The sequence below is a fragment of the Haliotis cracherodii genome, unplaced genomic scaffold (assembly GCF_022045235.1).
Source record: "Haliotis cracherodii isolate W230 unplaced genomic scaffold, xgHalCrac1.p SCAF_10, whole genome shotgun sequence".
NCBI classification, from domain to species: domain Eukaryota; kingdom Metazoa; phylum Mollusca; class Gastropoda; order Lepetellida; family Haliotidae; genus Haliotis; species Haliotis cracherodii.
This window is the reverse complement of record NW_027266265.1, coordinates 34,075,664-34,088,701: the sequence shown is the minus strand read 5'-3', so window position 1 is coordinate 34,088,701 and position 13,038 is coordinate 34,075,664. Positions and strand designations below refer to the sequence as shown.

General features: G+C 35.8%; 1 protein-coding gene across 1 annotated transcript; it reads right to left on the bottom strand.

Annotated features, from left to right (window-relative positions):
• Positions 1 to 8,147: 8,147 nt before the first annotated feature.
• Positions 8,148 to 11,512, bottom strand: LOC139449607 (chorion class high-cysteine HCA protein 12-like). Its single transcript, XM_071231082.1, has 4 exons — positions 11,438 to 11,512; positions 10,797 to 10,943; positions 8,747 to 8,893; positions 8,148 to 8,255 (listed from the first exon to the last, which is right to left on the bottom strand). Exons 1-4 carry the CDS (start codon positions 11,510 to 11,512, stop codon positions 8,148 to 8,150), a joined length of 477 nt encoding a protein of 158 aa, XP_071087183.1.
• Positions 11,513 to 13,038: the final 1,526 nt, after the last annotated feature.

Here is a 13,038-nt window from a genome sequence, read left to right as displayed (position 1 = left end):
CAGACTGACACGTCAAGCCATTGCAGCAGGTGTTACCATTCATCCAATTGCATGTTTGCCCCTCGTTCTGACACTGCATGAACAGATGAAGTAAGTTGTGCATTTGTATCGTGTAACTCAACAATATGTTACATTTGTTGCTACTCTCTATAATTCAGCAACTCTGTTAAACTATGGACATATAAACAGTGCTAGGGTGAACATACTATTAATATTTCTCCTTTTACCTTTCAGGACAAATACAGTAAAACATGGAGCAAATTTATGCATAATTAATATCATTGCCAAATTGTGATGTATTCCAATAATAACATTGGCAAATGACTAAAGTAATGACATTAATATTCAGGGGGACACGATTGTAAATAAACATTTGAATATGAATCATAATAATTATAAACAGCTTTAGGATAACAGCATGAATGCTGAGATGAGCATACATTATGATAATACTTTATTTCTACTTTAACCTTTCACGAAATATACAGTAAAACATTTAGTAAACGTCGTACTGTATTCCAATAATCACATGGTTATCATGTCCATAGTATGACGTATCATAATAATCACATGCGTATCATAGTTGTATAGTGACATATTCTTACTATCAGAGAGGCACTGTGCAAAGGTGAAAACATTAATGTACAGGTGAACATGATTGTACTTTCGAAATTGATTTTGTTATGAATCATGATCGATAATGGTGCACGCCATTTCAGAATAAGTACCAATGCCAGTTTACCTTGGGATTATTGGATCAGGAAATTGTGACTATCATATTTTGTAATCATGGAATATATGGCGGCAAATGGAATACATTTCTTTCCTTTTGTCATTCAGAACAAGACGCAAATTTAAAGCAACCAACGCATTGCAAAATCAGCTTTGGATTATCACTGTCCGGAGGGAGAGACAGTATACATGTTTTATAAATGAAGATTAGCTTGTATGACAGCACATACTAGGCCTACTCCAAAGGGATCTTGGGCTAGTACTGATACCACAAACAACAAAGCAAGACACACTCCGAGCATCATTGTCGTGTTGGGGTACACCTGAAAGAAATCAGAGTGCAAAACATTTTAAATTTCAATACTTCTGCCTAGACGTTCGCATGTAACAACTTTGTACGTTGTGATCAAACAGTGAAATACAGTAATTATATCATTTATGTTAAACGATACTGAAAAAATTAACTTAACTTAAATGACATCCTCCTGATGCGAGTAATGATAAATTCTAGTCCCGATTGATACGCGTAGACATGAGGACGGCACGCTGAAATTCGTTGTGCAGATTAATGTCTCTTAGCCATGCAGAATCTGATGCTAGTCGTTTCAAGTCAGAGATTATGACTTGGTGTGTCGGCACTACAGATTTGCACTTGAATTTCCTCAAACGTCTTAAGCCTGCATCAATTCCCGGCTTTCTTTCACCATTAGGCTGAAAAGCTGTGATAAAACTATAATACTGTTCAAAGCGCCGTAAAGTTCAACTCACTCGATATACATAGATGTACATACCTGTTCAACTGTAAGATCGAATTGAGAATATACAGTGCCCAGTAAAGAACATGTATTTATACCCGTCAACTGAAATCATTTCCAGAATTGTATATACAATGATATGTAGAAAATATGTTGCATTTCGTATCACAAATCTATTGGAACCGTTAATGACGGCAACGTGTGACGTTACTCTGAACAGCTGTAGATGTTAATACGTTATCAAGATTCACATGTCACATGTATCGTTGACACTTCACTGAGCTTTAAAAGTGGTAAAGGAATCGTAAACAACTGAGGGTGTATTTTGCTCTTTGGTCGAATCCGATCAAAATAAATGCGATAAAAGCTTTTCCATATTCATACGAAATTTCGGCTACAATCTTACAAAAAGGCTCTTAAAAGATGCATCCTCTTTTCTTTGAAGCATGCTCAAAATGTATACTAATGATGCTATAAAATTTAAAGGTGTCGGGTTTACTTTCTGTAAATTTATCATTACATTACAGCTGTCAGAGATATTTTTCACTACCTAACGCAAGATGCTTTGAATTGATATTTCCTCCTCATAATATCTGCTTTTTAAACTCTCTCACTCTTCTATATTATTATAGTTGACTATAAAATACTTTTCGATATATTCATACATGTATATATTAACTTTGCCATCTAAAACTGCTAAACATACTTTAGGCTATGCTTGTTTGGGGGCTTGGATGTTCCTTTATAAGCTCAATATCAACAGAACAAAGCACACTTCAGTTTTCAAACCAACTATAAGGCCTGTAAAATCTGGAATATTTCCAGGAGGTATATTGTGTCATGTCTTTTCAAAATCGTTGTTATTTATTCGCCCCGTTACATTTATTTATCCTGGCGTTCTTCCACGTTGAGAACATGACATGAGTAAATAATCATATGTAAAGATAACCCTTTGTGATGAAGATGACTTATCTTTGTACGTTGGAATCAGATCCAATCGGAGGTTGTGACTGACAGGCTCGGTTGGATGCAAGATAACAATTGAAACATCTGCTGTACTAATTTGTCATCCTTATCTTGCTTTGTGTAAGTGTCGAGTCTCAGTGGTATAAATATGGTAGCTAAGTCAAATAAGTATCCCCATTCCTGTTGGTTCGGCTAAACAGGTAACCCTATAGTTAGTTATGTGAACAATAACTCGTTTACAGAACAGTTTACAGTGCTCTGCAACATTGGATGTTTTGTTTCATGGATTAAGGCATCGTTATACATTTCCAAAGACCTGAATTAACATGTGTATGTTTTTAAAATTCAACAGCATAATCAATATTACCTCAACAGTAAACAGTATAATGTTTATTAAGATGAATAGTTTATTTACTATGATTGAAAGTTAAGCTCAGTTATGCCTGTATGGCTGTTGTTTATATGAAAAGGTCCGATGGCTTAAATTGTATCACATAGTGTGACTTCAATTGATTTCTTTTCAGTTTTACTCTATCACAATGATGTTCAAAGTGTGTGTTGCTCTCACCCTCGTAGCATCAGCTCTGATTCAAGATTCGCATGGCTTTGTAAGTCCTAAATTATCTTATACTGACTGTTGATGTCCAGGACCAATTTTATCATTTATTCTTACAGTATACAAACCTGTATGTACATATACTGACTGTTGATGTCCAGGACCAATTTTAACATTTATTCTTACAATATACAAACCTGTATGTACATGTATGTCGTAATGAGAATAAATATGTTCTTTCAATGTAAACGTATTGCGTATGTAAACGCATAGTATGATGATCATACGCTATTCATTTAGTTGGCGAACGAGTAAGTTGTGTGAGTAGCTGCTTGTATTGTAGTTACATTGTCTACATCACTGTAGAGATGCTTGTCATAGATGATTAACACTGTCATGAGAACGTACGTATATGGTGCTGGTAAATAAAGAGTCTTTGGAGTCTTACTTATTTGGAATTCGAACCGCGATCATGGTTTTCGGCAATACGATTCCCCAACTTTTTATTAATATGCAAAGCAAACTTTTCTTTTGTTGGAGCCTTCCACACACGTGTTCCTGATTTCATTGCTGGTGAGATATGCATGACTTCAATATTATCATCATTATGCCGTTTATGGTAAAGGCTAGTACATACTGATATGACCTGTGGTTCGGAGTCATAATGTAAGAGGTATTCTATTTTACAGTGCCAGGGAAGAGGGACAAACCTGCAATGTGATGAATGGTAAAACATGCTGTAATGGTCTGATGTGTGAGTCTGGCATAGGAAACACAAGAATATGCAAGAGAAGCGCCGGCAGTGGTGCTGGGGTAAGTAAATAACCAGGTTTTGTCTTTAAGGAATAGTGGAAAAAACGGGAATCGGTTGGATTCCTTTCCTGTATAATATATTCCCCCAAACAGTAACTTGAATTTTCTTACACACCTGTGGGTGAGAAACCCATTTGAGATAACTGGTATCAAACATATGTGTGAGATCAAATTCCAGGCCCGTGATTGGCTACTCCATGGTGATGACCTGGGGTCAGATGATGACGGACTACTTTCCTGGGTGTAAGTCATTCATAAGTAGCTCGTGCTTCAGTCGAATGTTCACCTACGTCTGTATTGAACAGCAAGACCGTGTAATTAATAATCAAAATAAACAAACTCGTCTTCGTCTGCGAGTTTGTTTGTTATTATTATCAGTTACATTGTTTGTTGTTATGGCAACATTATCGTTTTTTCAGAGTGTAAACACCCTGGATGCCACAGCGACACATATGTCCCTTCTCTTCAACCCTCACTTCGAAATCGAATAAATTTCACAATACATCACGCAGAATCTTATTAGAGTCATTTTAGGCAATTCAAAATTACTGAAAGTGACTGAAAGTTAGGTACATTGTAATTACAATCTCGCCAAATCACAATTCACGGCGTTATATAAATATTTACTGTGTGTTTAGAAATCTAAATATCGGATATAAACTCGAATAATTAAAGTAGAAAAATAGCATATTAGTGATCACGGGTATCACATCACTAATGACAATTCTGAAACGTCGCTGATAAGCCTAGAATCGTTTAGAATGTTTTGGAAAATACGCTTATCCGAACGCCGAAGTGTACGTTCCGCCATATTGGATTGTTTACAAAATGCCGGTTGTGAGACGCCTATTCGATCAGGTATATTTCAAACTCAGCTGCTATACATGCATCCCTGAATTCCTCATACTTTTTCGAAACAACGGATAAATGGTCTTTGTCACCAATGCAAATTATCTAGATGAAATCATGCGAAATAAATTAGGTATGGAAACGAAAACTGTGCTCGGAAAACTGTACTTGCTGAAATGTAAACAAAGCAAAATTCAGATTTTACACTGTGTAGCATTTTTAGAGGTACTTTCGACTAACTGTTGCACACATTGGCTCAATCACGCGTTTGAGAATATTCATGGGAAGAGTATCGTTGCTCTTATTATGGAATTACACATGAATACAATACAATGATGTGGTAAATTCAACAGAAGCCGTAAAAGTTTCCGTCCTGTGTGACGCCATGACTGACGCTAAATCACACACAACGATGACGGTAGTTGTCTGCATTTCTGACTAATTCTCTTTGATACATTGGAAAACATGGTAAACAAATAACAGTACGCAGATTGTCAGAATGTTTCTGATTACCTACGTGACACATTTATGTGTATACGATCCCTCAATCAACGAAAACCTTCTCTGGAAATCCCGCGTACTGTTGTCAGTGAACACGCCATTTTATAAAAGTCGGTCACCGATAGTGATGTCATACGGAAGTAAACATTGTTGTACATATTTGGTAATTTCTTTGAGGTGTAAACTTTCAACTTGGCACCCAGCGTGTTCTTGGTTTTTGTCTAGTATGCATTTTCATCATCGCCTTGATAATCCACAGATATGACGGAAACCCTTTTTGTGTAGGGTCACATTGTTTATGAGTAGTAAGCAGCAAATAGGATGACGTCACTTATGACGGAGGTGTCATGTATTAATGCACTACTGCAATCATGAGAATAGACAAAATCCATCGGTTCGATGCTAAAAAGGTGCGATTTTAGGGTGTGTAAGAAACAGATTACTGCACTCGTGCCTGTCAGATACCATTGATCTTACAACTCGTTGTTACAAAGCGTATCTAACTCGACTTTCGCTCGTTAGATACGTTTTGAAACAACTCGTTGTAAGATCAATGGTATCTGACAGACACTCGTGTAGTAATCTCTGTATATCACTTGACGAGTATTACAGTTACATGTATATTCTACGTGTATATGATAAGTATATGAATATATATTGGAACGTTAGTGTTCGAGAGTTCGTGACATGCTAACATTGAGCAAAACAGTAAATATGAATCTTAAGAATACAAATTCGGACAAATGAGGTAACGTGTGTAGTTTCCTTTATTTTATTATAGGTTTCATACAAGTATGATTGTCCTTGTTCTCATGTTGCACTTATTCCTTATAATCATACCCGCGGCACATCCCCCATCCCTACCCCTATGCTGAGCATTAATATAATTGATACGATTAGTTTACAACATACTCATTATTTTTTGTTCACAGTGTCGTCTCCGAAATGAAGAATGTAAAATTAATGGCATTGACGCCATGAAATGCTGTGGTTCACTCCGCTGTTTGCCTGGATACATGAACAAGATGATGTGTCAGTAGATGCCATCTGATGCTTGATCATGTACCCATGTTCCTGTACATTGAGCAACTAGGTCACTTGATTTGTCATTTGATTGTATTCCGAATAAATTTATCAGATATCAAATTGAATATCTCACGTGTTCTTTCTTTTTTCTTCTGATTTATCTAAAACAAATGTAGAATGGAAATTAAAATGTCCACTTTAATTATGAGTTCTCCTCACTGGGTGTACATACTTGGCAATGGGTTAGACTAGACATGCTAGTAGGTAAGTGTTCGTCAATGCACATGAGTACATGGGTGATCCTCAACATGGATACATGTTCATGACAATAGTGTGAAGGTCCTGTCTCAATGTGTAACTGATGAACTGTTCCTGAAGGCACCTCACTCTGTATATGTACATAATAAAAACAATTGCCCACTTGATGAGTGAGTGAGTGAGTTGTGTTTAACGTCGCTTTCAACAGTATTCCAGTTATATCGCGGCTTGTCAGCTTAATAAAGCCCGAAGTGATGCAAGTCTCAGACGTTTATCACGTCGGTGAAACAAACGAGCACGGGAATGGTGCTGACAAACCTAGAAACATAATCGGGGGGAACCGGGATTCGAACCCACAATCATAGGTTTAATTTCTGACGTGTCAACATAACTTCTATAGTCATCATTTGGAAAAACACCTGTCACATTGAATATATATTTTGTGTTCTGTTGTTTCTCCTTTGATTTATCCCAAACAAATTTAGAATGGAAATTTAAATGCGCATTTCAATTATGAATTCTCCTCACTCTGTTCACATAATGGGCAAAAGGTTTGACATGTAAGTAGGAACAATCTTTGCCACAGCACATGGGCACATGAGTGATACTCAGTATGGATACATGTTCATGCAAATGGTGTGAAGGTCCTGTCTCACTGTGTAACTGATGACATGTTGCTGATAGCACTCAATATGTATATAATTCATTAATGTCTGAAACTTCCCCAATGGATGACTATTAGACTTTTGTTGAAAACATGAATTTATTAAATAGTTTAATTCTGATTGATTTTAATGGTGTAATACATCTGGATAAAAGTGTGTATTATAATTAACAACAATCGTTCAGTGTTGCATAATTATAAGGCTATACATTAACTTACAAATGTTAACGTGTGATCATATTACTTCCTAAATGAATTTCTCATGATACAGTTGGAATCCTACAAACCACTCTGTTCTGGGCAGATATTTCTTATGAATATGGAAGGGTGTTGTCGCTTATATTTTGATAATTATGATTATTTGGATTTTACAACTTAATCTTCTCATGAATGTCAAGGCTGACTAGGGTATCTTGATGCCGTTTTAATCTGTGCAGACATCAAAACAAAAGTGAAGCCTTACATGTTTCGTCCCTTAGAATGCGTATTGGTTTCTGTGGAATGAAAATAAGGACTGACGACTTTCTCCATAACTATAGCCAAAACACTGCTCGGAAGAATGTGAAGTGGATTTTTTCTGCTTTCTTTCAAAGTCATTTTCTGTCGAATACAACACAAGTGCTAAAACAGAATTATTTTAGAAAATATAGTAAAATTGTGTCAAAAATAACCTTTGTGTTGGGGCAATAAACTTTTGAAACGTTTTTACAATTTGTTCGTTGAGTTCGTTGAACACAAGTCAATATTACAATGCAATAACGAGGAATGTATCTCATCTGCAGTGATTAAGAGAATAAATTTGCTTTAAGGCCAGTTACATATAATGCCGTCTCAGCTTGATGTGGGAAGAAAGTCAGATCTGATGCAGGTCTTAGACGTTGTCCATTCAGCAGGATATATATTCATTTAACAGTAGCTATGTTTATACATTGAACAATACAAAAATATATATAATATTTGAAATCACTTTTATTGTCAAGCAATTCAAGCACACGGGGCACAGGGATGTCAAAATATTATTGTGCATCTACTGACAAGTCATCCTGTTCATGTATCCAGGCATACAGCGGAGGGATGCACAGCATCTCATGGCACCTATGCCGTTTATCATGCATTCGTCGTTTCGGAGACGACACTGTTAAATATAGAAGAATACATTTACACCTCCACATGAAAAATATCATCTACGTACATCAATAGCAATATTGCCCTGAGTATCACAAATCACATTGCGTGTGATACGACAGGCATGAGCTGATAGTCAAAATAATCATTTTTGAGAATATGAATTGGAAAGCCCATGAAACGATGATTCTGACAGAATTAAATGGTAACTGCATTGTATATGTATGCTGTCGAGCATGTAATGGCAATGCTCATTTCTTTGGACATATGTTATGTAGGTAGAAATGACACATGAATTATACTAATTTGCATCCAATCACAGTTAACGAGAATAATAAATGTAAAATATTCCACCAATATTCTTTCAGTCCAGACCACTTGTGATCATGTGTATATGGAACATGTGTATAGTTACATTTACACGGATATAGTTCAGTGCTACATTTTCTAATTTAATGTCTTATCCCATGGTAGAAGTCAATGTCTGGCACGTTCACTTACCCCCATACCACCGCCATTACCGCCACCAATACCGCCGCCAATGTTTCTCTTGCATATTTGAATGTTACCCAGACCCGACTGACACGTCAAGCCATTGCAGCAGGTGTTACCATTCATCCAATTGCATGTTTGCCCCTCGTTCTGACACTGCATGAACAGATGAAGTAAGTTTGGCATTTGTAGCGTGTAACTCAACAATATGTTACATTTGTTGCTACTATTTATAATTCAGCAACTCTGTTAAACTATGGACATATAAACAGTGCTAGGATGAACATACTATTAATATTTCTCCTTTTACCTTTCAGGACAAATACAGTAAAACATGGAGCAAATTTATGCATAATTAGTATCATTGCCGAATTGTGATGTATTCCAATAATCACATGGGCAAATGACTAAAGTAATGACATTAATATTCAGGGGGACACGATTGTAAATAAACATTTGAATATGAATCATAACAGAACAATTATAAACAGCTTTAGGATAACAGAATGAATGTTGGGATGAACATACATTATAATAATACTTTATTTCTACTTAAACCTTTCACGAAATATACAGTAAAACATTTAGTAAACGTCGTACTGTTAAGTATTCCAATAATCACATGGTTATCATGTCCATAATGTGACGTATTATAATAATCACATGGGTAATGTAAAATATGCGGGTGTTGTTCTTAAAAATAACCTTTCTTTCAAATTATATATTGAAGAGAGGTGCACAAAAGCAAGGTGGACTATTAATTCTCTCCTCTCTGTTGGTCTAAATAGTAGTGACTTACATCAGTATGCAAGTATTGAGATATGGAAAAGAATGATCTTAACAACAAGTTGTTAGGGATGTGAATTACTACCTCCTCTGCATGGTAAATATCTTGAATTAGGTGAAAGCACCCAGCGTTACTTTGCAAGGATTGTACAAGGTTTTGACAAACGTTCCCCCACTGATGCCTCTATTGCTAATCTAGGACTTCGGAGCATGGTTGGCTATATAGATAAATGTAGACTTCAGCTGCTGGGGTGTCTCTGCAACAACTCATGTGTCTCAATTTGTAAAACTGTTTTCTGCGCATCAACTTCACTCTATTTCTTTCATAACAATAATTTACACAGTTTATGTGGAGTGTTGCTCTCAACAGCCAAGAAATATAACCTACTTCATCATGTATTTCATTACGTTCCCACAGGGGAATTCCCTGTGAAAACTAAGTGGAGAAAAATTGTGTTAAATGAAATAACTACCCTCGAGGAAGAAGTATGGAAATATAAACTTTCATGTAGAGCTGACCTATCTCGATATTCTAAAATTCACACAACACTTACTCCTCATGTGTTATACAGCAATGTAATGTTATATCCAGAATTGAGAGAAGAAATACAGTATGTAATAAGGATTGAATCCAGAAGCAAAATATCAAAAGAATGTACAAAATGTAATACTTTTGTTCATGATTTTTATCACCATGTCATTTTAAACTGTGAATGTCTACTTTCAGAGAGAGATTTATTCTTTTAACTCCAATTGATAATCTTGATGTTGAAATGTATGTTACAATAGAGATGATGGAAGACCATAGTATGTTAGCATTCTTTCTTGGTGCAGATAACAATAACATTGATGAAATAACGTGGCATTTCACAATTATTGAATTTTCAAAGTATGTCTATGAAATTAAACATATCCTAAACAACGTGTGGTAACCTTACCAATATTTCTAACTGTTTTAGCCTGTAAATATGCTGGACATTGATATGTATATATGTGTGTATATATGTTTGATTATTGTGTTGTTTGATTATTTAATTACATAATTTTGATGCTTTGAGAATCTTCGGATTTATCATCCATTCATCCAATCACATGTAAAGAGAATAATACATGTAAAATATTCCACCAATATTATTTCAGTCCAGACCACTTGTGATCATGGGTATATGGAACATGTGTATAGTTACATTTACATGGATATAGTTCAGTGCTACATTTTCTAATTTAATGTCTTATCCCATGGCACTAGTCGATGTCTGACGCGTTAACTTACCCCCATACCACCGCCAATACCGCCACCAATACCGCCGCCAATGTTTCTCTTGCATATTTGAATGTTACCCAGACCCGACTGACACGTCAAGCCATTGCAGCAGGTGTTACCATTCATCCAATTGCATGTTTGCCCCTCGTTCTGACACTGCGTGAACAGATGAAGTAAGTTTGGCATTTGTAGCGTGTAACTCAACAATATGTTACATTTGTTGCTACTATTTATAATTCAGCAACTCTGTTAAACTATGGACATATAAACAGTGCTAGGGTGAACATACTATTAATATTTCTCCTTTTACCTTTCAGGACAAACACAGTAAAACATGGAGCAAATTTATGCATAATTAATATCATTGCCGAATTGTGATGTATTCCAATAGAAATTTATTTTTTTATGAATCATGATCGATAAGTACCAATGGGATTATTGGATCAGAAAATTGTGACTATCATGTTTTGTAATCATGGAATATATATGGTGGCAAATGGAATACATTTCTTTCCTTTTGTCATTCAGAACATGACGCAATTTTAAAGCAACCAACGCATTGCAAAATCAGCTTTGGATTACATTAGTCCCGAGGGAGAGATAGTCTACATGTTTCAAAAATGAAGATTAGCTGGTATGACAGAACATACTAGGCCTACTCCAAAGGGATCTTGGGCTAGTACTGATACCACAAACAACAAAGCAAGACACACTCCGAGCATCATTGTCGTGTTGGGGTACACCTGAAAGAAATCAGAGTGCAAAACATTTTAAATCTCAATACTTCTGCAGAACGCGTAGACGTCCGTATGTAACAACTTTGTACGTTGTGATCAAACAGTGAAATACAGTAATTATATCATTTATGTTAAACGATACTGAAAAAAATGTGGAAAGATAACTTAAATGTCATCCTCCTGATGCGAGTATTGATAAATTCTAGTCCCGATTGGCACGAGGACGGCACGCTGAAATTCGTTGTGCAGATTTACATCTCTTAGCCATGCAGAATCTGATGATAGTCGTTTCAAGTCAGAGATTATGACTTGGTTTGTCGGCACCACAGATGTGCACTTGGATTTCCTCAAACGTCTTAAGCCTGCATCATCAATTCGGGCTTTCTTTCACCATCAGGCTGACAAGCTGTGATAAAACTATAATACTGTTCAAAGCGCCGTTATGTTCAACTCACTCGATATACATAGATGTACATACCTGTTCAACTGTAAGATCGAATTGAGAATATACAGTGCCCAGTAAAGTATATGTATTTATACCCGTCAACTGAAATCATTTCCAGAATTGTATATACAATGATATGTAGAAAATGTGTTGCATTTCATATCACAAATCTATTGGAACCGTTAATGACGGCAATGTGTGACGTTACTCTGACAAGCCGTAGATGTTATTACGTTATCAAGATTCACATGTCACATGTATCGTTGACACTTCACTGAGCTTTAAAAGTGGTAAAGGAATCGTAAACAACTGAGGGTGTATTTTGCTCTTTGGTCGAATCTGATCAAAATAAATGCGATAAAAGCTTTTCCATATTTATACGAAATTTCTGCTAAAACCTTACAAAAAAGGCTCTCAAAAGATATATCCTCTTTTCTTTGAAGCATGCTCAAAATGTATACTAATGTTGCTATACAATTTAAAGGTGTCGGGTTTACTTTCTGCAAACTTATCATTACATTACAGGTGTCAGAGATTATTTTCACTACCTAACGCAAGATGCTTTGAATTGATATTTCCTCCTCATAAAATCTGCTTTTTAAACTCTCTCACTCTTCTATATTATTATAGTGAACTATAGAATACTTTTCGATATATACGTTCATGTATATATTAACTTTGCCATCTAAAACTGCTAAACATACTTTAGACCATGCTTGTTTGGGGGTTTGGATGTTCCTTTATAAGCTCAATATCAACAGAACAAAGCACACTTCAGTTTTCAAACCAACTATAAGGCCTGTAAAATCTGGAATTTTTCCAGGAGGTATATTGTGCCATGTCTTTTCAAAATCGTTGTTATTTTTTCCCCCCGTTACATTTAATTATCCTGGCGTTCTTCCACGTTGAGAACATGACATGAGTAAATAATCATATGTAAAGATAACCCTTTGTGATGAAGATGACTTATCTTTGTACGTTGGAATAGGATCTAATTGGAGGTTGTGACTGACAGGCTCGGTTGGATGCAAGATAACAATTGAAACATCTGCTGTACTAATTTGTCATC

Bases quoted from the DNA above. Each gene is read 5' to 3' on its own strand.
- LOC139449607 (XM_071231082.1), bottom strand. From the start codon at position 11,512: ATGATGCTCGGAGTGTGTCTTGCTTTGTTGTTTGTGGTATCAGTACTA. The intron at 10,944-11,437 runs GTATGTTCTGTC...CTGTTCACGCAG, and splicing joins ATCCCTTTGGAGTAGGCCTA to TGTCAGAACGAGGGGCAAAC. The intron at 8,256-8,746 runs GTAAGTGAACGT...TATATTTAACAG, and splicing joins GTAATGGCGGTGGTATGGGG to TGTCGTCTCCGAAACGACGA.